Source organism: Anabas testudineus, chromosome 19 (assembly GCF_900324465.2).
Source record: "Anabas testudineus chromosome 19, fAnaTes1.2, whole genome shotgun sequence".
NCBI lineage: Eukaryota > Metazoa > Chordata > Actinopteri > Anabantiformes > Anabantidae > Anabas > Anabas testudineus.
This window is the reverse complement of record NC_046628.1, coordinates 13,549,453-13,569,861: the sequence shown is the minus strand read 5'-3', so window position 1 is coordinate 13,569,861 and position 20,409 is coordinate 13,549,453. Positions and strand designations below refer to the sequence as shown.

General features: G+C 40.1%; 4 protein-coding genes across 5 annotated transcripts; 2 read left to right on the top strand and 2 right to left on the bottom strand.

Moving 5' to 3' along the window:
- Positions 1-2,304: 2,304 nt before the first annotated feature.
- syt15 (synaptotagmin XV) lies at positions 2,305-5,034 on the top strand. The gene is made up of 8 exons (XM_026351688.1): positions 2,305-2,415; positions 2,492-2,681; positions 2,773-2,903; positions 3,044-3,336; positions 3,481-3,648; positions 3,734-3,842; positions 3,934-4,116; positions 4,775-5,034. Exons 1-8 carry the CDS (start codon positions 2,409-2,411, stop codon positions 4,909-4,911), a joined length of 1,218 nt encoding a protein of 405 aa, XP_026207473.1. The 5' UTR covers positions 2,305-2,408; the 3' UTR covers positions 4,912-5,034.
- Positions 5,035-5,262: 228 nt separating this feature from the next.
- Positions 5,263-9,257, top strand: nat9 (N-acetyltransferase 9 (GCN5-related, putative)). 2 transcript variants are annotated; one of them, XR_003298310.1, is made up of 7 exons: positions 5,263-5,416; positions 5,711-5,820; positions 6,028-6,168; positions 6,243-6,302; positions 6,432-6,526; positions 6,614-6,817; positions 9,146-9,257. XR_003298310.1 is itself a non-coding variant. In XM_026351878.1 (6 exons), exons 1-6 carry the CDS (start codon positions 5,340-5,342, stop codon positions 6,761-6,763), a joined length of 633 nt encoding a protein of 210 aa, XP_026207663.1. In that variant the 5' UTR covers positions 5,263-5,339; the 3' UTR covers positions 6,764-8,653. The 2 variants fall into 2 exon arrangements, 1 of the variants encoding a protein (XP_026207663.1); XM_026351878.1 differs by lacking the exon at positions 9,146-9,257 and having other exon boundaries at positions 6,614-8,653.
- On the bottom strand, positions 8,768-12,272 carry lrrc59 (leucine rich repeat containing 59). Its single transcript, XM_026351877.1, has 8 exons — positions 12,092-12,272; positions 11,856-11,968; positions 11,582-11,641; positions 11,129-11,287; positions 10,847-10,951; positions 10,681-10,753; positions 9,826-10,017; positions 8,768-9,682 (listed from the first exon to the last, which is right to left on the bottom strand). The coding sequence occupies exons 2-8, from the start codon at positions 11,955-11,957 to the stop codon at positions 9,402-9,404; spliced, it is 972 nt and encodes a 323-aa protein (XP_026207662.1). The 5' UTR covers positions 11,958-11,968; positions 12,092-12,272; the 3' UTR covers positions 8,768-9,401.
- Positions 12,273-13,612: 1,340 nt separating this feature from the next.
- Positions 13,613-20,031, bottom strand: LOC113156646 (5-hydroxytryptamine receptor 3A-like). The gene is made up of 13 exons (XM_026351886.1): positions 19,995-20,031; positions 19,113-19,279; positions 18,867-18,916; positions 18,650-18,760; positions 17,755-17,924; positions 17,480-17,628; positions 17,012-17,222; positions 16,157-16,315; positions 15,965-15,990; positions 15,536-15,737; positions 15,243-15,304; positions 14,518-14,643; positions 13,613-13,702 (listed from the first exon to the last, which is right to left on the bottom strand). Exons 1-13 carry the CDS (start codon positions 20,029-20,031, stop codon positions 13,613-13,615), a joined length of 1,560 nt encoding a protein of 519 aa, XP_026207671.1.
- Between the last annotated feature and the right edge of the window lie 378 nt (positions 20,032-20,409).

The window sequence follows — 20,409 nt, the reverse complement described above, 5'->3', positions numbered from 1 at the left end:
TACATGTGCTCCAGCGCTGCATGTTGCCAATCCGGTGCTCGCTGTGTGCAGGGGGGTTGTGCATGCCCACGTTTTGGGCCGTGAGAGGCAGCAGAAGGCTGTTAGTTGCTCTGATGTGCGGCCATTTGTGAGGACGCAGCTTCTGGAGTGTCGCCGAGTTTTGCTCAGTGTGGGTGTTGGTGCTCGAGCTGCGTCTCAGGTCCATCGTGGTCCAGGTTGGGTCTCGCTTATGTGGGGAGCCTGTGGCCATGACCACATCCATGTAGCTCTTGGAGAGGGAGAAAATGGGTGCCTGGTCATCTTCATCCTCCTGTGCTACAGCCCCAGACTCACTGGAGTAAGAGTTGGACTGACTGACTGAACAGCAGACTGGCTGGTATCCCTCAGATGCAGGGCGTCCAGGCCTGGCCATCGTCACAGCACCAACCTGGAACAACATTTTTATTTATTTGGAGTAATAGTTTTGTCTATGCAAGTGTAGTATTTTCTTTCTTTTACTTTTGTTATTGGTCTCTAACTGCTGAGGGGTAAATATTAACAAGTATTTACCCAAATTATTAAACCATACCTTTAATGCACACCCTCAGACCACTCAGTGCACAGCGACATGCACACACACACACATTCACGGTCACTCCAAGATTAGCCTAATGAGATTACCATCCATTAAAGTCCAGATTATTTCATTAATGAGACAAAATGTTGATTAATTCAGAGACATTTAAAAAAGTGTTTGGCCTCCCAGTGATAGAATGAGCAAAAGAAGAATTAAGAGGTTGATAAATATTATAATTAACTTGCTTCTTCTTAGCGTGCACATGTAATTATTCAGTGCATTTATGCCTTTTAAAATCAGATTATGCCAGTCCTCCAGTCACTCAGTTGTTTAAAAAGTGCTTTCGGCCTGATTTAATAGCACAATGCATGCATGAATTCATATTTCTGTTTAAATGTACTGCACCTCTGTCCCAAACGTACGTGGTACTGTTTCGACTGTCACTGATCTGCAGTTACCCACACTGCCTTACTGTTTATCCGTGCTGGAGGAATTAACCACAGTTATTCACATGTACACTTCATAAACACTAATATGCAATGTGATAAAAGAAATATGAACCTCTTACCTTTAACTTTACTTCTTGTGTCCTGTTTTGCGCACCCGTCCTAAATGGCGTCTTACCTTCCTCCCTTCATTTCTTCCACTCTGCCCTCCTCGCTTCTTAACGAGATCACCTTTCCTGTTTCCATCTGCTGCCTCGGACTAAAACACACTATCTGCACTTCTCCTGTGGCTTTTATTCAGCTTGATCTTCTCCTCTGTTTCTTCTCTCATACCTGGACCTGACGTGAAGTTAGCATCAGTGGGAATATGGAGATTTCTCTTCGTCTGTATTGTGCATGTGTGCATGTGCGTGTGTGCATGAGCCACACGGCCATGACTCTGCCGTCATTAGCACTGGGGATTAACAGTCATCTCATTAGCTGATGTCCTACAGATTGTCTGTGTGTGTGTGTATTAAGTGATGAGTTATCTCACTTAACACACACAGTCAGTTAAGATCAGATCAGACAGTCAAATCATACAAATGTACAGCTTGATATGGTGAAAACATTAACCTGCAAGAAAATTCAGGGCAAACTGTGGATGTTGATCTTTAGGGTTTAAAAGACAATGGTGAAGAACCAGATGATTAGCAGGACAGGGTTTGTTTTTAACTTTATTGCTTTTTATCTTGTCACCACCATATTAGTCTGCTAGGAGCCCTCCAGAAAAATGTGATGTTAGAGAATACCCTACTGGAAATTAGGTTATTGTACTAATCACACCCATTTATCCATTTCCCACCCAAAGGGGGGGTGTATTTTAATTCCAGTTGAATACAAACATCAATGGTTTTTATATCAATAGAGACCAGAAACCAGTTGGTTCAAGTTTTTCTGTGTGTACATGAGTGTGGTAATTTAATTAAAATGCTCACTGTGAACTAAAATAATCAATTAAAGCCTTAAAACAGATTATGACGCAGAGCTTCTCTACATCACGAGACTGTAAACTCAAGACCAGCTGTAGTTAATGTTGAATCACTGCATCACTCTGCGGCTGTAACATCAGTTCCTAACTTATATATGATAACTAACATTATCACATACCTGTAAAAGAGTATTTGAATAAACTGGCAGAAAACGGATGTTTGGTCCTTTAAAGAGTTGTGAGCGCAGTGTCCAACCAAAAAGTCAGATTATGGTGTGACAGGGTGAGAATCAGCCAGCTGTGTTGTACTCTCTCTGCTCTCCAGTACACCAAGCAGCTCTACTTTAAAAACCCTCTCACTGTAATAACTAATACTTAACTAGCTTCAAACAGTCTGCGTGTGTGAAGAAGACAGGAAGAGTTACCTGTCTTCTCCATGGCAGGTAAGCAAATCGACATTAGATAAAAACCTTTATTAAAATCTTAGTTACTGTCTCTGTGCCGTGTTTGTATGTTCAGACCAGGTGTTACCGTTGGCTGTCGGTCTGTCTGTGGGGCTTCTGGTTCTGCTGCTGCTGGGTCTGATGGTGTACTGTCTGAGGAGGAAGACGAAAGGCCAAACAGAACACCAGGAGCTGCTCTCCACCGTGCCATCAGTACCACCGTGCTCTGCACCGGTGATCCTAGTCTCTCAGGGCTCGTGGGCCACGTTAGTACCATGAAACCCGTTTCAAATAAAACATGCAGACGTCATTTTAACTCAGAACGTCAACAAAGATGTGTTGATATGGTATATATAGGCCCAGTGAGATCCCTTTTACCGTGCCTCCTCGCTTCATGACCAGGATCCATGAGGATCTGACCAACGATGAGATGAAGATGGAGGCTCATAAGGACATACTAGCCCACCGTGGGTCACTGTCAGTACAGAGTAGGTCGTTAGAACTTTTCACAAAGTTTAATGTTTGAATTTAATAAACATTTAGTGAAACTTGTACTGTGATCTGACATGACTATACCTGTCACATATGTATAGAGTAAAAGTACAATATTTACTATAAAATGTGCCAGGTTGGTATCCTGTTGGGACGGTTCTGGCGGGTCTCTACTCTGTTTCTCCTCTGAACGAGGTGGTGGCCCCCCCTCCTGGCATGGCCACCCGTCTCTGCTTCTCGGTGGAGTATCGCCACAGCGTCGAGCAGCTCATGGTCTCTCTGCTCCGCCTCGCCAACCTCCCTCCACGATTCCATGGCAACGTCACTCTGGTGGAGCTGCGGCTTCCCCCTGACGACCGGCGGCCCCGGCAGGCCAAGGCCCGCGGCACGGGGCCCGACCCGGAGTTCAGTGACTGCTTCGTTTTCCAGGCAAGAAAAATAACTTTTACAGAAGTAGATACAGGACTGGAGTACAATTATGAAGGGAAGACAAATGTCTTGAATGCCTGTTTAAAGCCATGGATCCATGTGGATTATTTATTTTTAAAAACAGTGCACATGTTTCCTTTACAGGTGTCAGGTGTGTGTGTGCATCAGAGCACCCTGAGCGTGTGTGTGTTGAGTGTGGAGCAGGACGGCAAGCGCCACATAGTGGGAAGGGTGTTGTTTCCTCTGGAGGGGGAGCTCGGTCATGCTGGCAGGGTGCTGTGGAAGGACCTGGAGACTGAAGATGACACACAGGTACTTGTACAAGCTGAGAATATATTCACGTGCACACGCTTGGTCGAGCAAGGTCGTGACCATTCTGCCATTGCTCGTCTCACAGTGTTCAGAGCTGGGTGATGTGCAGATATCTCTCAGCTACAGTCCCACTCTGCAGCGCCTCTCTGCAGTGGTCCTGAGGGCTCAGGGACTACAGCTGCTCACAGACACAGGTAGAAGTTTGTCCAGGACTTATTTTAGCAGCAAGTCTTCACAAGTCTGCAGATGTGTAGTTTAATAATACAGCATGTGTGCGTTTTCCAGGTGTTTGTGTCCAGGTGAGCTTACAGATACACACTCAGGTGGTGAAGATCAAGCACAGCTGTGTGGTGAAAGGTGACAATAACCCACACTTCAACCATAGGATGACTTTTAAACTCCGCTCCCAGCACCTGGACGAGGCCTGTCTGAAGTTCGAGCTGCAGCAGCCAAACAGCGTCCCCTCAGGTGAACAAGTGGAAGAGTATCCAGTGACGTTTGAGTATAAAGTTTTGTTGTCACATATCACAAACCAAACATGTTGAGAACCACTGCAGTACTGAGAGATAATAGAGACTCAGAATTAGTTCTTGATTAAATGCAGATGCATTTAAATGCATAAAAATGAAAACCTCACACAATTTGAAGACCCTGAAATTCAATTAACACATTTGTTCACACAAACTTTTAAATTCACAGTATTTGTTCATATAATATGTACGACATACATTCTGATTTAACTAATATATCAGTGTATATTAGAGAGATTTATTATTTATTATTAAAATTTATGCTTAGCCTCCTTCTTCCTCTCCAGCTCTGATTAAAGGATGATAAAATGCAATGTTTAGAAGAAATAATGTATTTATTCATGACATGACATTACTTTCACTGTATTTCAAAAGACTCTTATGACACTAAAAGCAGAATTGTATAATTACAGGTCAGCAGGTGAAATGTATTAAACTTTTATGTCATTCTACATACTCAACATAGTATTCTGCTGAGTGTGACACTTTGACACAAAGCAAATCAAATAAAGCCTAGAATGTGCGTACAATACATGTTATTGATATTCTGGAAGCTACGTTTCCGAATTAAAATTTGCATTTGCTCTTTGTCCCAGAGCCTCCAGTCCTACTCGGAGTCCTGGTGTTGGGCCCCTTCATGTACGCCAGGGGCCCACAGCTGCAGCACTGGTTGGACATGGTGAATGCACAGGAGCCAGTGAAGCTGTGGCACGGATTGTGCAGAGCCACTTAAACACATGAGCACACACAGAAATAATGCATTTAAAATGCTGATATATTGCATGTATGTAGTGTTTGCAAAAGCTCGTCCCATTGTAGCAGCAAATTAAAGTTCAAATGCAATAAAGGAACTGAACTCAGCCGGGCTTCCTGGTGGATGTGTGAAGTGGTCTTGATTAAAAGCAAATTATAATAATAAAAAGTTTCTGTCTAAGGCCTCTACCCTCTTATATTTAGATAGATGAGAGGTAATAAACCTGTGGGCTCTGTTGTACCTTTCGGTTTCCAGCAGGTGGAGACTCCTTCCTCTGTGACAGCGAGTGCAGCTGCACTTTGAACGAGGAAGTTCCTGCGTGATCCGGCGTCACGGACGTGAAGGCACCGACGCTGTTTGGAAGTTACGGTCAGTCACGCTGGTGGTTTGTGTGCAGGTTCAGCACCATGAGGATAAATGACAACACGTTGATGGAGGGACATCAAGTGGTGTTGGTCCCTTATAACGCAGAGCACGTGCCCAGGTAAGGTGAACAGGTGAAACTGCTGATGTTGTTTGGATTTAGCCTAAAAAGACTCCACTTTACCATCATGTCTGTGGATTATTAGCATTAAATTTTCATTTATTCTGAGCTGGAAACAAAAAACAAACAAACTTTGCTTAAAAGACACTAAAATCAAGATGTTATTTGTGATATAAAATATAAAATAGTGGTGAAAACTGTCCTTTCATTTCTGTTTTGCAGCTCATCTTATATCATATGACTCCACTACATATATCTGATATTGTTTTTCATCCAGCTGTTTACTTTTACCAGGTATCATGAGTGGATGAAGTCTCCTGAGCTGCAGCAGCTGACCGCTTCAGAGCCGCTGACGCTGGAGAAGGAGTACGACATGCAGAAGAGCTGGAGGGAAGATAATGACAGTGAGGCATCATCAGCTCATACACCTGGAAATCAATTCTAGTTGAGCTGATTATAACTCAAAGCAGAGATTGGAGAACAGAAGTACATATTAATGCCACACAGACACTTCAACTTATTTAAAATCTGTGATTGTTGTTTAGAAATTGTTGGATGTTGTTTAACTATCATTCTGAAAATAAGATTTTTAATTATTTATTTTCTGCCAGAGTGCACATTCATCATTTTGGACAAGCAGCAGTGGACGGATGCCGGTGCAGAAGAGGAGCAGTGCATGGTGGGAGATGTCAACATCTTCCTGACCGACCCCACAGATCTGACCTTAGCTGAGCTGGAGGTCATGATAGCAGGTGAAGCGCAGTGTGTCTAGATATACGTCCGTATTCCAGCACTATGTTCCTAAGACGTGTCTTGTTTTTAACAGAACCCCATTACAGAGGCAAGGGCATCGGGAAGGAGGTGACATGCATGATGATGCTTTACGGTAAACTGCTTATACAGTCTAACCTTCTTCCCTTCTCTAGTTTTCTATTGTTCAGAAACTTAGCCTTGAGATGTGTTCGTCTCAATCGGTTTTCTCAAAGGACGTGCTCAGTGTGTTTTCTTCCACCAGGTGTCAACAAACTTGGGATTAAAAGGTTTCAGGCGAAAATTGGGCTGGACAACCAGGTCAGCATCAGCATGTTCAAGAAGCTCCACTTCCAGGAGGTAATGTGACCGTATAAGACGCCCGATTGTCCACACATTCTGAAAGTGAATCTGACGTCACCTTTTTCATCGTCATGTCTGTTTCAGGCGTCCGTGTGCAAGGTGTTCAAAGAAGTAACGCTTGAGTTGGCAGTGGACGAGTCTGTCCGGACGAGGCTGTTGGACGACATGGCCTACGTGAAGGAGAGGGACTACAGACAGACCTGCAGCCACAGGAAGGAACTGGTTTCACAGTGAAGTGTTGTACTGCACCCTCACAACCTGAAGACTTCCTGCTGTGAAGCAGATCAGGTGAAAAAACCTGGGACACAAAATTTACAGCTGGATTGTAGATTAGACTTTTACCCACATGTCACTGTCACCAACAAATGTTTTATTTAAAATATTTCAAACATTTTAATACTGTTATGTTTTCACATTTACTTGAGTAAAACAACTTTGTATAATCTTCAAGTTCGAGTTTTTTTTTTCCATATTCAGAAGCAAGATCCATTTTATTTTGTGGAAAGTCCATTAAATTTAAAATTAAGTGCAGAAACTGGCAACTGAATGAAAATTTGGTAAACATGTATAAAAAAGCAAGTAAAATGAAAGCATGTCCTGCACACCACGGACAACATGCCGGTCTTGTCTTCCTCCTAATTGCCTGCATTAGCCTGACGCCTTTCTCATTATGTTCTCCATCAAAACCGGAAAGTTGGTGGTAAAGATGAAATACCAACTGCATTAGTTTTGATTTAATTCTTTTCAAAAATAAGTGCATGGTCGGAAATGTGAAATAGAGGTTTTCTTTTTTAAACCAGTAATGGTTCAGTCCTGAGTTTTGCCTCTTAGGAAACATACATTCTCTGTGTCGTATTATGTGGCCCATGAGAAAATGGGTTTAATCTGCAATTAAAGCTTCTCACCATCTGTTTATTATAATTATTATGAATTATTTACCATTACCAGAATCTCACTTCCACTTTGCATTAGTTAGCACATGATCTTCATCACCTTCATTAATGTTTAGTCCAACATGGCAAAGAAACAAAGACCTGGGCAAAAAGTTGAAATATGAAATGAATAACTGTGATGATCACACAGGAAAGAATTTAATTTGTTTGATACAAAACTTGATTTTCTGTCACATGCTGCTGCGTCTTCAGCTCCACTAGGATGATTTTAGGTATTTTAAAGTTTAAAAGTCCTCATCTCATTACTACTCACACTACATATTCCTACTTTGATCATATTAAGTGAACGTCTATAAAAACATCAGGTAGAGTAATTACAACACTTTCTCACCCCTGTCATCACAATGAGGTTAATATTGTTTGTGGTGGCATAGATGTGAATCCCAAAATCCCAAATCCAAACTCTAGTTGAATGTTCCATCATTCTGCTACAAAAAAACACAACGTACAAATATTTTGTGCAGTGCATAGCCATTTAATTATGCTGACAACGTTCGAGCATGGACACAGCTGTAGAAGAACCAGCAGATTTTAGCATGAAGACACCCTGACAAATGAAAGAAGTTGCATTACAAAAGTTGCCCATTAAAGCTGAAACAGAACAGTAAAAGTAATCTGAAGGTTGTCTTGTCTTTTTATAGTTTAGATGACAGAGAAGAGGAAAAAGAGGCATTTCAGACTTTGCACCTCTGGTATAAACAATTATTCACCTGATTTTTTTAAGACTCCATTAAATCTGTAACTGCACTCTTTAGCAAGGCCATACCACTGTTTTTTTTACGTCATAGCCCCTTAGCAATAAAACAAATATTTTATACGGCAGCTGACCTCATGGTGCAATTTTCTCTTATGTTTCTGTATTTTTCTAACATTCTGTGCAGCTACTTGTTTCTAGTCTGTGCAGTCCGGAAACATTTAGTCCATCACAGTGAACATCAAGTCTCCAGTGACTTGTTTCATTATTGTTTATTAATAATGCAGTTAAAATTGCAGCATTTGAGTGTCAACAAGCTTCATGCTCAGTGTGACAGATCCAGACGACTCCAGCAGGTTCAGACTGTATGGATGTGATTGGGAATACACCCAAAAAAACACATGCAGTCGTCAATATGGTCATTTGCAACTTTAAATACAGTTTGTGCACAGGCAAGGGTGTTCATTAGAGCCCAATCAATACTGGATCTTAAAGGGCTTTTCAGATATTTATATTCCAGAGTAAGTAGAGATGAAACAAATAATTAGTTGATCATGAGAAGAATAATCAATGACTGTAACCATGAGAGTGTACTGAGCAGGGTGATTTATTTTCTGGTGGACAAATTTAATGGTCACACAGTTTTTAAATCAGTTATGTGTTGATATATGCACCTGTTGTAGTTGTGATAATATAAAATCCCCTATTGTATCAGCTGGACTCTAGTTTTCATGGTGGATAGCTTCTATTAGCTGTGAGATTAGTAGCACTGGATTCACAGATGCTTCACAGATGTAACGTCGGCTGATGTACAAATCTGTCACCATATGACCTGACATTTCAGTGAACATCCCTCAAATATGACCTGTGCTCCATGTCATACACTGAAACACAATCCAGCTCCAGGTGCTGCTGAAAACGGTCCACATGGAACATTTAAGATGACTTTTTTTTTTATTTTAAAAACAGGCTGTAGTACAAAGAGGATACAAGAGCGACAACAATTCCATAGGAATTTAAGATGACTTCACCACATCTGTCCTTCCTCCATCTTCCTCCATCTGTACAGGCTCTTTATCTTCCAACACCACAAACAGGGTGAGGAGATGCAGAGTTGCCTATCTCAATAAGCTTTATGATTTTAGCATATTAAAACAAAATCCCAGGATTCACATGTGAGAGTGGAAATCTGCAGCTTTGAGTTTTGATGGAGGCAGATGACGATTTAGCTCTTAGATGTTTGTGTGGATTCAAGAAACTCCTTCACTGCAGATGATAGGTTTTGCACCAGTTCTCTGACCACACCTTCCTGTGCTTTGGCCCAGGAAAGGCTGTCGTCTACTGCAGCGCTGACTGGCACACAAACGGCTTCTTTCTGAAGGACAGTCAGCCGGCACGCAGCAGCAACGCCGGCCAATCCCAGCAGCAGCAGAAGGAAGAACTTGAACATCAAGCCGATGAGGGAACGTCTTGGTTTAGGCACCGATTTCACAACAACCTTTTTATCTGTAGAGATGAGACAGTGAGTGACATCAGAAAGACTCTTACATCCTACAAATTTTCAAAGAACTATGTCTGAGTGTTTTTCTTAAAGGTGAATAATATTCTGTAAAAAGCCTCATCGAATCTTAAGGGACCTGTATTCCTACCTGCTGTCTGTCCATTCTTTTTCTTCTTTTCCTCATTCTTCTTCTTCTGTTGTTCCTTTGCAGCCAAGGCCGCCACCTGAGCATTGTACTCTTTCCTCCTCTTCTCCTTCTCCTCTGCCTTCTCCCGTTTACGAGCCTCCTTCTCTCGGGCCTCCCGCTCCTTCTGCTTAGCCTCCTTCTTCCTCTCCAGCTCTGATTAAAGGATGATAAAATGCAATGTTTAGAAGAAATAATGTATTTATTCATGACATGACATTACTTTCACTGTATTTCAAAAGACTCTCATGACACCAAAAGCAGAATTATATAATTACAGGTCAGCAGGTGAAATGTATTTAATCTTTTATGTCATTCTACACACTCAACTTAGTATTCTGCTGAATATGACACTTTGACACAAAGCAAATCAAATAAAGCCTAACATAAAGCCTGACGACTTTCTCATTGTGTTTCTCATTGTGTTAGTATAATCAATAAATCTACTTAGTTTTATTGATGTAATGTTTTTCAAAAAAAAGTGCATGGTCTGAAATGTGGAATAGAGGTTTTCTTTTTTAAACCAGTAATCGTTCAATCCTGAGTTTTGCCTGAGTTTCAGTCGTCATATGAGCTTGTTCACATTAACGATTGTAAAATGTGCATACAATACATGTTATTGATATTCTGGAAGCTACTTTTTCTAATTAAAATTTGCAAAACATATGATTTGATCAGGAAGTATCTAGAGAGTAAGTAAGACCACACACTGACTTGACAGACGCTCTGTGCCAACTGAAACCTTGCATCAGTACCAAAAATATTGACGTTTAATATCCAAATCTCAAAAATTCAATTAGTCAGCTCACTTAAACCAACCTTTTTCTCTCAAAAGGCGTTTCTCCCGTGCACGATCGGCCTCATCCTGAATAGCTCTCATGTGTTGCAGCACCTGAACAGAAAAAAAAAAAAAAAACTTTAGTTTTTGGACTACGGCATTTCTGTAATATGTGTAAACTGGCTGATCACGCTATTCCTCTGTCACCTTGGTGGCACACTGTTTGCACTGCTTCTCGTCCAGACAGTCTCCTGCTGCCTTGGCCAGACCAGGCTCCAGCGGGTTGTCCTTCAGATCCAACCACTTCAGATTCTGAGCAGAAACACACTCAACAAAGTTAAATGCTTTGCAGCTCACTTGTAAGTCGCTTTGGATAAAAGCGGCAAATAACTAAAAGTAAATGTAAATAAATGGTGTAAAGAGCCACCTGTTATGTTTCTTTATCAGTACATATATACTACTACTACTGTACTTGTGTCTGTTACTCACCCTGAGCTGAGAGAAGCTGACAGGCAGGACATTCAGCTTGTTGTTGTAAAGGTCCAGATGCTGAAGGTTCACAAGGCTCCCCAGGTCATCTGGCAGACAGGTCAGCTGGTTTTTACTCAGATCCACTTTCACCAGGTGGGTCAGGCTGCAAAACTCTGGCTGCATGAAATATGTGGAGTAATGCAGAAGATGATGTTGTAGAAAAGAACAATTGCAACGGAAAACATTTATGTAGAGAACATTTAAAGCATTGGTTTAGTCTGGATACGTTGACCTCCTCAGGCCTCTAAAGAGAATCGCACAGAGTAAAATCACTGACAGCTGCATTGCTCACAACTCAAAAGTCCAAACTGAGGCCATAACTTTTGATGAGGGATCACAAGTACACGTTGCATCACATATGGAGTCACAAGGAAGTTCTGGTTCAGTGTGGTTTGTGGTGTTTGGACTTACAGGAAGGGTGGTGATGTTGTTGCACGACAAGTCCACAACAGTGGCTTTGGGGAATAAAGCCTGGTGGGAAGAAATATAACTTAGGTAATTGCAATGGTGGAAATATTAATTACATCCTGTATAAAGTAGAATAAACTGACCACAGCACTTGAGTAAATGTTTGACAACCACTTTAACCAAGCAACCTGTTGACATGAGACTGAAACCACAGCTTTAAAGTAGTTTGTTAAATGTAGTTTAGTGTTTTTACAGCTTCACACCAACAGTAACTTACCAGCTCTTTGACTGGCACCTCAGTGAGGTTACACAGGCTCAGGTCCACTTCATTACCGCTGATTTTATCTTTCAGGTTCAACACTTTGCTGTTTTTACTCATGGTGGGAAACTCTGAAAAGGAAAAAATTAAATCCTGACATGAGAAAGTTTTAAAATGTTCAACACATCCCGTTACTTTCAACTAGCAGACACCAGGAAACCTCTGTAGCATTAACGTTTACGTGGTTCGCTCACCTTTTAGAAACGCTGTGATAAAACGGCGTCCAAGTGTCACAACCAATGGGAAGAAAACGACCTGTCCAACCTGTAAATATGAAGTAAATATGAAGAAATTCAGTGTGAGAAGCTCAGAGATGTTGGTTAAGTCCGTGTTTGTGGCAGCAAAAACTGCCTGAATGAAAATCCACGTCACTGATTGAACGACAGCGCGGACACGTCGAGGCGAACAGCGCCCCCTGCAGCACCGGAGGACACCACACAGCGGCGAGAACATGGAACTGCACCACAAGTGTGTGAAGTGTGCACTAATATCAGGGTCACAGCCAGAGGTTAATTTAATACTGTTAATACTATTAAAACTATTTAATAATGCAAATAAATTACCAGCTGATGCATGACTGTTATCTATCTATCCCTCTGGTAGCATCATCATGTATAAATGAGGTTTGTCATTTTAAGAATGTGGATAAAGGTTTGATAAAAACTCCCATTTAATGTAGCTTTTCCTATTTTATTTGGTTTTATTTAAATTAAAGTTATTGTTACTTTACTTTTCATGTTTACATAGTAGAGAAAATAAAGCAGCCTTGATCCTTATAATTAATTTTGAATGTGAGGCTGAAAAAATTGTCTATTTTTTTTACATTTTCAACCGCATCCAACTGGAAACACTCAAAGATTTTAATGTTCTCAAATATGTACAGTTTTGCTTCCTTTAAGTAATTGTGAAACCCTCGACCTCACATGTCCACTGTACATAATGGTTGGTCACGGAGGCAGGGATTGATTATTTCCACAGACCAGACTGTCAATCGTTTTAATAATGTCTGTTTCTTCAGTTTCTTTTTGATTGTATATTTGATCACAGGACACTGAGAGAGCTGTTTTTCTCAAGCTACCAACGAAGTGAAGGAAGGATTTTAGTTTCTCCTTGAGGATTTATTCAAATCATGTAAATTTTATGTTAAATTTAAGATAAAGTGAACAGAAAAATAGGCTTTGTTTTAGTCAACAGAGAACAGAACCATTATTCCATAGCATCGATAAAGAGAAGTATAGTTGTAGGAATATAGATATAGACATTATAGACATTACTTTAGGCAAATAACTTCAATGGATTCATTTTTAATGCATTGATGGATTCCTTAAGGATTTCTCATCATACTGTACAACAAAGACTGCAAGTTAGCTGCTTGGTAGCATATTAGCATGGATGGATTATGAGACAATGGCCCTGTGAATACAGACAAGTAAAAAACACTTCACTCCTCCAATGTATGAGGAAGACCGTCAGACTGCATTAAAATTAATCGAGCTTATTAACTGTGGATTAATGCAACTTTTTCTTCACAACTTCAGGTAAAACCTAAGGAAACTATAACGTTGTTTCATCATTTAGTACTAACAATCGTTTGCATTAGTCCAACTGAAAAACATGTACATTAAAAACACAGAAGCTGATATGAAATAGAAAATGAAGAAAACTTTGTTGATTGTTTTGGTCATTCTGGTCCCGTAGCCGGGCTTCTCTTCGTCCTATTTGCTGTTGAGGAGCAGAATCAGTGTTTTCAACACCTCCGTCAGCTCAGAGTTATGGGAATCCTCCATCAGTTGGGTGCTGCTACCCTGAATAGTAATTTAATAAAGTGTGATTAACATCAGTACTATGCAAATACATAAATTCACATGTATCATAATAAAAGTTCTTAATGCATTCATTAAATGTGCAAACTGAATACAACAGAATGACATTTGAAAAAGTTGTATTTGTATTTTCTTGACTTATAAAGAGGATCTGATGACACTGACAAGTCTCCAGTCACTTTTACTTAATGCAGCGCTGACGTGATCTTTAGCTGAGTCTCAGTGTTAGAGTGATACTGGCACATTCATTTAGAATGGCAAATGCCTGCATTATACAGTATTTATCTCATTTGTACAAGTTAATCCACACCTCCTTTTCCACTGGAAGCACTTTAGATGGTGTTTTTCCAGGAGAAACATCACTGCCATGTTCAATCACTTTGTTAACTGTTGCATTAGATGCATTAGACATGAAAGATTGTTAGTGCACGTTGCAATTGGCTCAATTAATCATGTGTCTTTACAAACTGATCTTTCTTCTTAAAAAGTTTGGGATGTTGCCTTGTTCATCCCAACAGTCCTTATTGAAGCTTTGGTGTTTGTCTTTTTCTAACAGATACATCACCACAATTGTCTCCATGAGGCTGAGCAGCATCAGACCAAAAATCCCCATACATTAGACGGCTGCAGGGAGAAGGGAGCATCATTAACGTGTCAGTCAATCTGTTCCCGCTCATACTGCATAGTAAAGGTAACATTTAAGCTTCTCTACCTATAAGTGGAATCCTATTTGACGTTGAAGGCAGAATGTCATTCAGAATAAGCTGAATCACAGTTATAACAAGAAGCTCAGTGACCTTGAAGCCCAGCTTCTCACCCCCACAGTCTGAGATCAGGAAGGAGGCCAAGTCCAAACTTAAAATCAACAGGATGGGCAGCAAGAAGTTGACAGTGTAGAGCATTGGCCTCCTTTTCATGGTGATCTGTAAAATTAAGGTCACAGTCAGATGACTGACTTGGGCATACCTGCACATGTGCATGCTCATATTTTATTGATTTGCAATTTTGTCAAGACACTAAAATTAAATCAAAATCTGGAACTAGAAACACTGATGTAGATCAGTGTAAATAAATGTAAAGAAAAAGGCAATACTGTATTCTGTGTTTTGTAGCATTTAGCAAAAAAACCTGTAAAGAAGGAAACATTTAGGTTGTTTGTATGTTTATTTCTGCATTATTACAAAACCAGATAACAAAGGTGTTACTCCATCAGATTAATGCATACATAACGTCACACATCAGTGTGTTCAAATCACACAACTGTTTAATGTGGCATAAAAAGCTAAAATCCACATATTTCCCTTAGATTCCTGAGGGTTTAATTAAACAACATGACCTGCAACCCCACTGAGCGAATATGCTAACGTGCATGCCTAATGGATATATATTTCATTTTATGATTGATATGATATTTATTTCAGGATTGTGCATATCATATATCATACTGAGAGTACACAGATAAGTTACAATTTCAATTCAATTCAGTACAACATTACTTCCATCTGGTGAATCTAATGCATACCTGAACAGTTCTGAGGATGAAGGATAGGTGTTGATAACAGGTCAGTGTGAACGCTAAAGTGCCTAAAAACGAACACAGACAGCTAGTTCACAATTGATTCAAGGTCAAACTTAACCTATTATTCTATTACTAAGTAAACATCGAGTCCATACCCATAGAAATAGTAGTTAGAAAGTAACTAAGAGTTGCATAAAGAAGGTTTAGCAGATTATAAGTGTTGCTTTTTATCTCAGTTGTATGTGTCATGGTGCAGCATCAAAACTCTGGTGCGGTATTCCAAGAGAAAAACATACAGAGTAAGAACAGACTGGAGGCTGTGACATAGAAAATGAAGAAAACTTTGTTGATTTTTTTAGTCATTCTGGTCCAGTAGCCGGGCTTCTCTTCATCCTTCTTACTGCTCTGGAGCTGATTCAGTATTTTCAAAGCCTCCCTCAGCTCACGTGAGAGCTTTTCAAGACCATGGGACTCCTCTGTCAGTTGGCTGCTACTTCTCTGAAAGGGTCATTTACAGTAAAACAGTAGTTAAGTAGCACAATTATTAACAAATACAACTGCAAGCTTGTGTTTTGCTCATTTTGTGTCTCAGCTGCCATAATATCAGAGTGGGAGTAGAAATGTCTGAGAATAAAAACTCAAAATCCAGATTTTCAATACTGTGAGAAGACATGTTTGTTGTAATTTTGGCTGAAATAGCCCTGTAATGTCTGTTGTAATCTAACCTTCAGCAGCTCAGGTGACTTTTCATCTGCAGACACATCACAGACGCAAACATACTGAGTCAAATTCTTCTCATCTGGAGGGACAGACAGTATTAGCTAGATTAATGTAGCCCATTAATAAATGACATTACCTTTTTAGATTTGGGGATCCCCACATATGAATTCAAACCTTCCTCCTTTTTTAAATCTCACCTCGCTCACTGCTGCGGTTGTTACTGGCCTCACTCAGGTCTTGGTCTCCGTTTGCCTCGTTGTCTTCTGATGAGGAATCCTTCTCCATCAGATACATCACCACAATCGTCTCCAGGAGGCTGAGCATCATCAGGGCAAAAATCCCAATGCAGTAGGCCGCTGAGGGGAGAGACGGGGGTTTATTAATGCAGACAGAAAAACATATATGTGTGTGACAGTGCACAGTGACACAGACTCCTTCAGTCTCCCCATTTCTCCATCAGTCTCTCTGAGCTGGATCAAGTTTGGGCAGTGTTCCCAAACTGTGCTGCAATCAACATCATTTGCTTTTACAGTATTTTCTAACGGGCCGACGCTGTACCACTATTGCTCTAATTGCTCCGAAAAGAAATAATTGACTGTAAGTTGGTGTAGGCGAGAGCTTCTTATTTCAGTATTTGTTTTAGAGCACATTACTTATCCAATTATCATATTGTTGTTTGTCATTTTAGCCTTGATTTTTAGATAATAGAGTTCACTCATATTTGGAGGATTTAAAGTCATTTTATGCTTTTCACAGATAGAATTGCTGCCATTGCTCCAACAATGTGGCTGCAGCTTCCTTGGCCGTGACTGTGGTCTACTTCATCTGATCTTAACAAACAGCTAATTGTAGCAGATAATCTAAACCCACTCTTGCCGACACACCAGCTATTAATTCATTATATTTGGTTCATGACTATGTAAATACTGTGTGTTGTTTACTGCAAATTGTAAAAAGTGTTGTCTTCATTCAACTCGACTGTGCTTTGTGCTAATTAGCAAATGTAAATTCACCTTCGCAGAGTTGTTAACATGGCTGTGAGTCTTCTTTACCTATAAGTGGGATCTTGTTGGACGATGACGGCAGGATATCGTTCAGAATAAGCTGCATCACAGTGACAGCAAGAAGCACAGTGACCTTGAAGCTGAGCTTTTCTCCCCCTCTGTCTGAGATCAGGAAGGAGGCCAAGTCGAGGCACAAGAAGAAAAGGATGGGCAGTATGAAGTTGACAATGTAGAGGATAGATCTCCTCCTCATGTTGATCTGTAAAATTATATTTAGGGGTCAGTTTGTTGATCTTTTTGCTACCAACAGGTTCTCCATCTTTAACACCCATATACATTACGTCATTGTCTCAACGCTGCTGTTACTAACAACATAAAAATAGAACAGTAAAGAGTTTATATATGAGATATATTTATCTTATTTACAGTTGGTATATTGTGTATGTTGGCATACACAATTAAAGAACATGCACATGCAAATAAATACAGTTTGGAGCATGTCTGTGGGCAACTTACAGTGTAAACGATCACATCTTGATCGAGGTCAGTTTTGTTGGTGACTGTCATGTTGATGAACAGCCACTCGTACTGGGTCCTCATCACCTCACGAGACCACTCTGTGACCTCTTCAGAGCTGCTCATCAGACCAAGACGCATTTCTTCAGCTGAGTTGGGAAAATAAAACTGTGAGGTTTCTCAGCAGGTTAAAGAGAAGCATGTGTTACTGGTATGTTCAGTGGACAGTAATCAAACTCTGACACAACCAAAGAATTCATGAGAATATAACTCACTAGAGTGGGTGACAGATTTGAATGAGAGGGTGCAGGTCTGAACATCGAAGGGGAATTTGTAAACGTGCATCCTGCAGGTGCTGACCAACACCTGGTCGTTCTTAGCGATGACCATACCTCCACTGCTGATAGTGAGAAGAGGACTTGGAGGCGCTTTGTCCTTTTCTATCCTGCGTTAGACAGAAAGATACTGTCCACAAACCAACCAATACTAACAACAGTCAATTAAAACATGTAATAAAACTACTGCTTGAGGCAGAGACACACCAAGCCAACGGTTAAAAAAACGAGCCTGCTTTCCCGTGTCGCCTTCAGAAAGCTGCAAAGACTTTACAGCATGAGAGGAAATAACTCTATGTGCCAGCAGGTGGCAGTAGTTTGCATTCATCATTCAAAAAAATCAATCACCACAGACAGTTTGTAGCTACTTTTAATCAAGAATGATCAAATACAAACAGCCGATCAGAGGTCATCAGCTGAAATCACCTGAAAAGACACTGACAGGGGTTCAACAAGCTCCAGTAGTGTGGGAGCCAGTGGCCAGGCGTTGGTTTGGTGTCATGAGACAGGTCATTGTGTCTGATTCCCATCCAGAGACTAAAATTAACAATGAACTGCCTCCAATCACTGCTTCATGTGTGTGTGTCAAAGACTTCGAGACATGTTGTCCAAAAACAATTAGAAATGTATCAGTGAATCACACCACTGCACTGGGTGACATGTTTCTTATTTATAATAGTTTTTAAATGGCGACAATCATCATTTCTAACCAGTGTTGAGGTAGTTTTCCTAAATCCATTAATTACATTACAGTTACTAATCAAGTATTTATGCTTTACATAAATAACAGTGGTGGTGCAGTGGCTAAGAGGAGAGAACACACATTTTCACTTACATCTCTTCAATAGTGATATCTGGCTTCCACAGAATTTCATTTGGAAGATTAACTGAAAAAATCCCACAAAAGTCTTCAGGATCCCAGCGGATGTAATCATTCTCCCAGTATCTACAGAGCAAATCAAAACTAAATCAGTAACCATCAGAAAATACTTGTTGGAATGCGAAGTAGGGAAATCTGACAATGTGTGAAATGAGAATTAATTCAAGAAAACCTACCATTGAAAATCCAAACATAAGGAATGAACGTCTGGTCAATCTCTCTCTATAAACAAGCAAAGAATCAACTGAAAATCTTTTAAGGCAGAGAACACCAGAGCACGAACTACACAGCAAAACTCTCTTATTTTAATTATATGACTGAACAAACAGCTTGACAAGAGGAGAAAACCCAAAGTTACTAGACGTCTAGTTCCACCAATAACAGACAAAACACAAATTATAAAGCTTTAACTACGTACCACATCAAGAATGGCATACAGCAAAACTTGCAGGAATACATTGGTCGGTTGATTGTGATCTTTTACAGGCCGAGTCATGGAGAACAGGTCGTTGCCTTTGGTCAAGTTCAGGTGGTTTAAAACATCCTGATAACTGCACACTTTTTCAGAGGACTCCACATCTGCAGCTAGAAACAGCGAGACACGAACATCCCAAAAGACACAATCATCATCTCACACTGAATCAAATAAAGACATATAATATAAATAAATGTAAATGTATATTTGCATGCTTTACATTTGCTTTACATTTGTCTTCTGTATGAGTTTAGGATTTTAGCTTTCAAGCCCTAACACATAAAATGCAGCAGAAAACACAAAACTAATGTAGAACATATCTACAAAACAGTATTAAACACATACAAAATAAAACAGAGAGTCTCTCTTTAAAATGATTCCACTAAGGTTTCATTTTAAATTTTGTTGGAGTCCTTCCACTGCTATCGCCCCATCAATTTGCATTAATATCTGGTAGTTGTGGTCACAAATGGACTGACTGAATGTACAGAAAAGTTAATCTAACTGACCACAAAATGTATTTAATTGCCCTAAATCTTTGTTCTTCATTTGTAATATGTTAGATACCACCAAATACATGCTGATTAAATCATGTCCAGCAGCACCTAAAGCTGCATCTGAACCAGTAATCGGTCATGTTCCTTCATAACAACCAAAAACAGAATCACATTTTCTCATTTGGCTCCAATCTTGCAGATAATTTTGACATTATTGGTCCAAACTTTGAGATATTAGTCTTTGACATTCCTGCGACATTATGAAGGACTAACACAATTCAACAGCAGCCTCTCTCTTTATAAACATTACTGAAAAATAAAAACTTACCTGTGAGAATAAGCAGAAAGTAGAAGCCAAGAAACATTTTAAGTGCAGGAAGTGAGAGGTGTGTACAGCAAATGTTCATCCCTGTGTGCTCAGAGATGAAATGAAATGAAAACATTATGTTGCAGTGAGAAGACGACTTCCTCACACTGGGAGGGGGCTGGACAAGTTGACTGACCAATCCTTTTTAGTTTCTCTTAATCTCATCAGTCAGTTAAAACTCGAAGTATAAGACTATGAACTGCTAAAACTAACCAGCCACAAAAGGAATATTTATTTACAGTGTGCAGTATTTAGACCCATCCACTTTTAATTTACTTAAATGAATAAATTGCCCATCAGTCTATAGTAACTCAAAATAACCCATAGAGTGAACGTGTTTACATTTGTCTCTGATGATCTCTATGATTTATTAATT

Excerpts from the sequence above, each read along its gene's own strand:
- syt15 (XM_026351688.1), top strand. Across the intron at positions 3,843-3,933 it reads ACAGCTGCTCACAGACACAG|GTGTTTGTGTCCAGGTGAGC; the intron begins GTAGAAGTTTGT and ends TGCGTTTTCCAG. Across the intron at positions 4,117-4,774 it reads GCCAAACAGCGTCCCCTCAG|AGCCTCCAGTCCTACTCGGA; the intron begins GTGAACAAGTGG and ends TCTTTGTCCCAG.
- nat9 (XM_026351878.1), top strand. The coding sequence starts at position 5,340 with ATGAGGATAAATGACAACACGTTGATGGAGGGACATCAAGTGGTGTTG. Across the intron at positions 5,417-5,710 it reads AACGCAGAGCACGTGCCCAG|GTATCATGAGTGGATGAAGT; the intron begins GTAAGGTGAACA and ends TACTTTTACCAG. Across the intron at positions 6,303-6,431 it reads ATGCATGATGATGCTTTACG|GTGTCAACAAACTTGGGATT; the intron begins GTAAACTGCTTA and ends TTCTTCCACCAG.
- lrrc59 (XM_026351877.1), bottom strand. The coding sequence starts at position 11,957 with ATGAGTAAAAACAGCAAAGTGTTGAACCTGAAAGATAAAATCAGCGGT. Across the intron at positions 11,288-11,581 it reads ACAACATCACCACCCTTCCT|CCAGAGTTTTGCAGCCTGAC; the intron begins GTAAGTCCAAAC and ends TATTTCATGCAG. Across the intron at positions 9,683-9,825 it reads AAAGAATGGACAGACAGCAG|ATAAAAAGGTTGTTGTGAAA; the intron begins GTAGGAATACAG and ends TCATCTCTACAG.
- LOC113156646 (XM_026351886.1), bottom strand. The coding sequence starts at position 20,031 with ATGTTTCTTGGCTTCTACTTTCTGCTTATTCTCACAG. Across the intron at positions 18,917-19,112 it reads TGTATGCCATTCTTGATGTG|AGAGAGATTGACCAGACGTT; the intron begins GTACGTAGTTAA and ends GCTTGTTTATAG. Across the intron at positions 17,223-17,479 it reads AAGATGTGATCGTTTACACT|ATCAACATGAGGAGGAGATC; the intron begins GTAAGTTGCCCA and ends ATAATTTTACAG.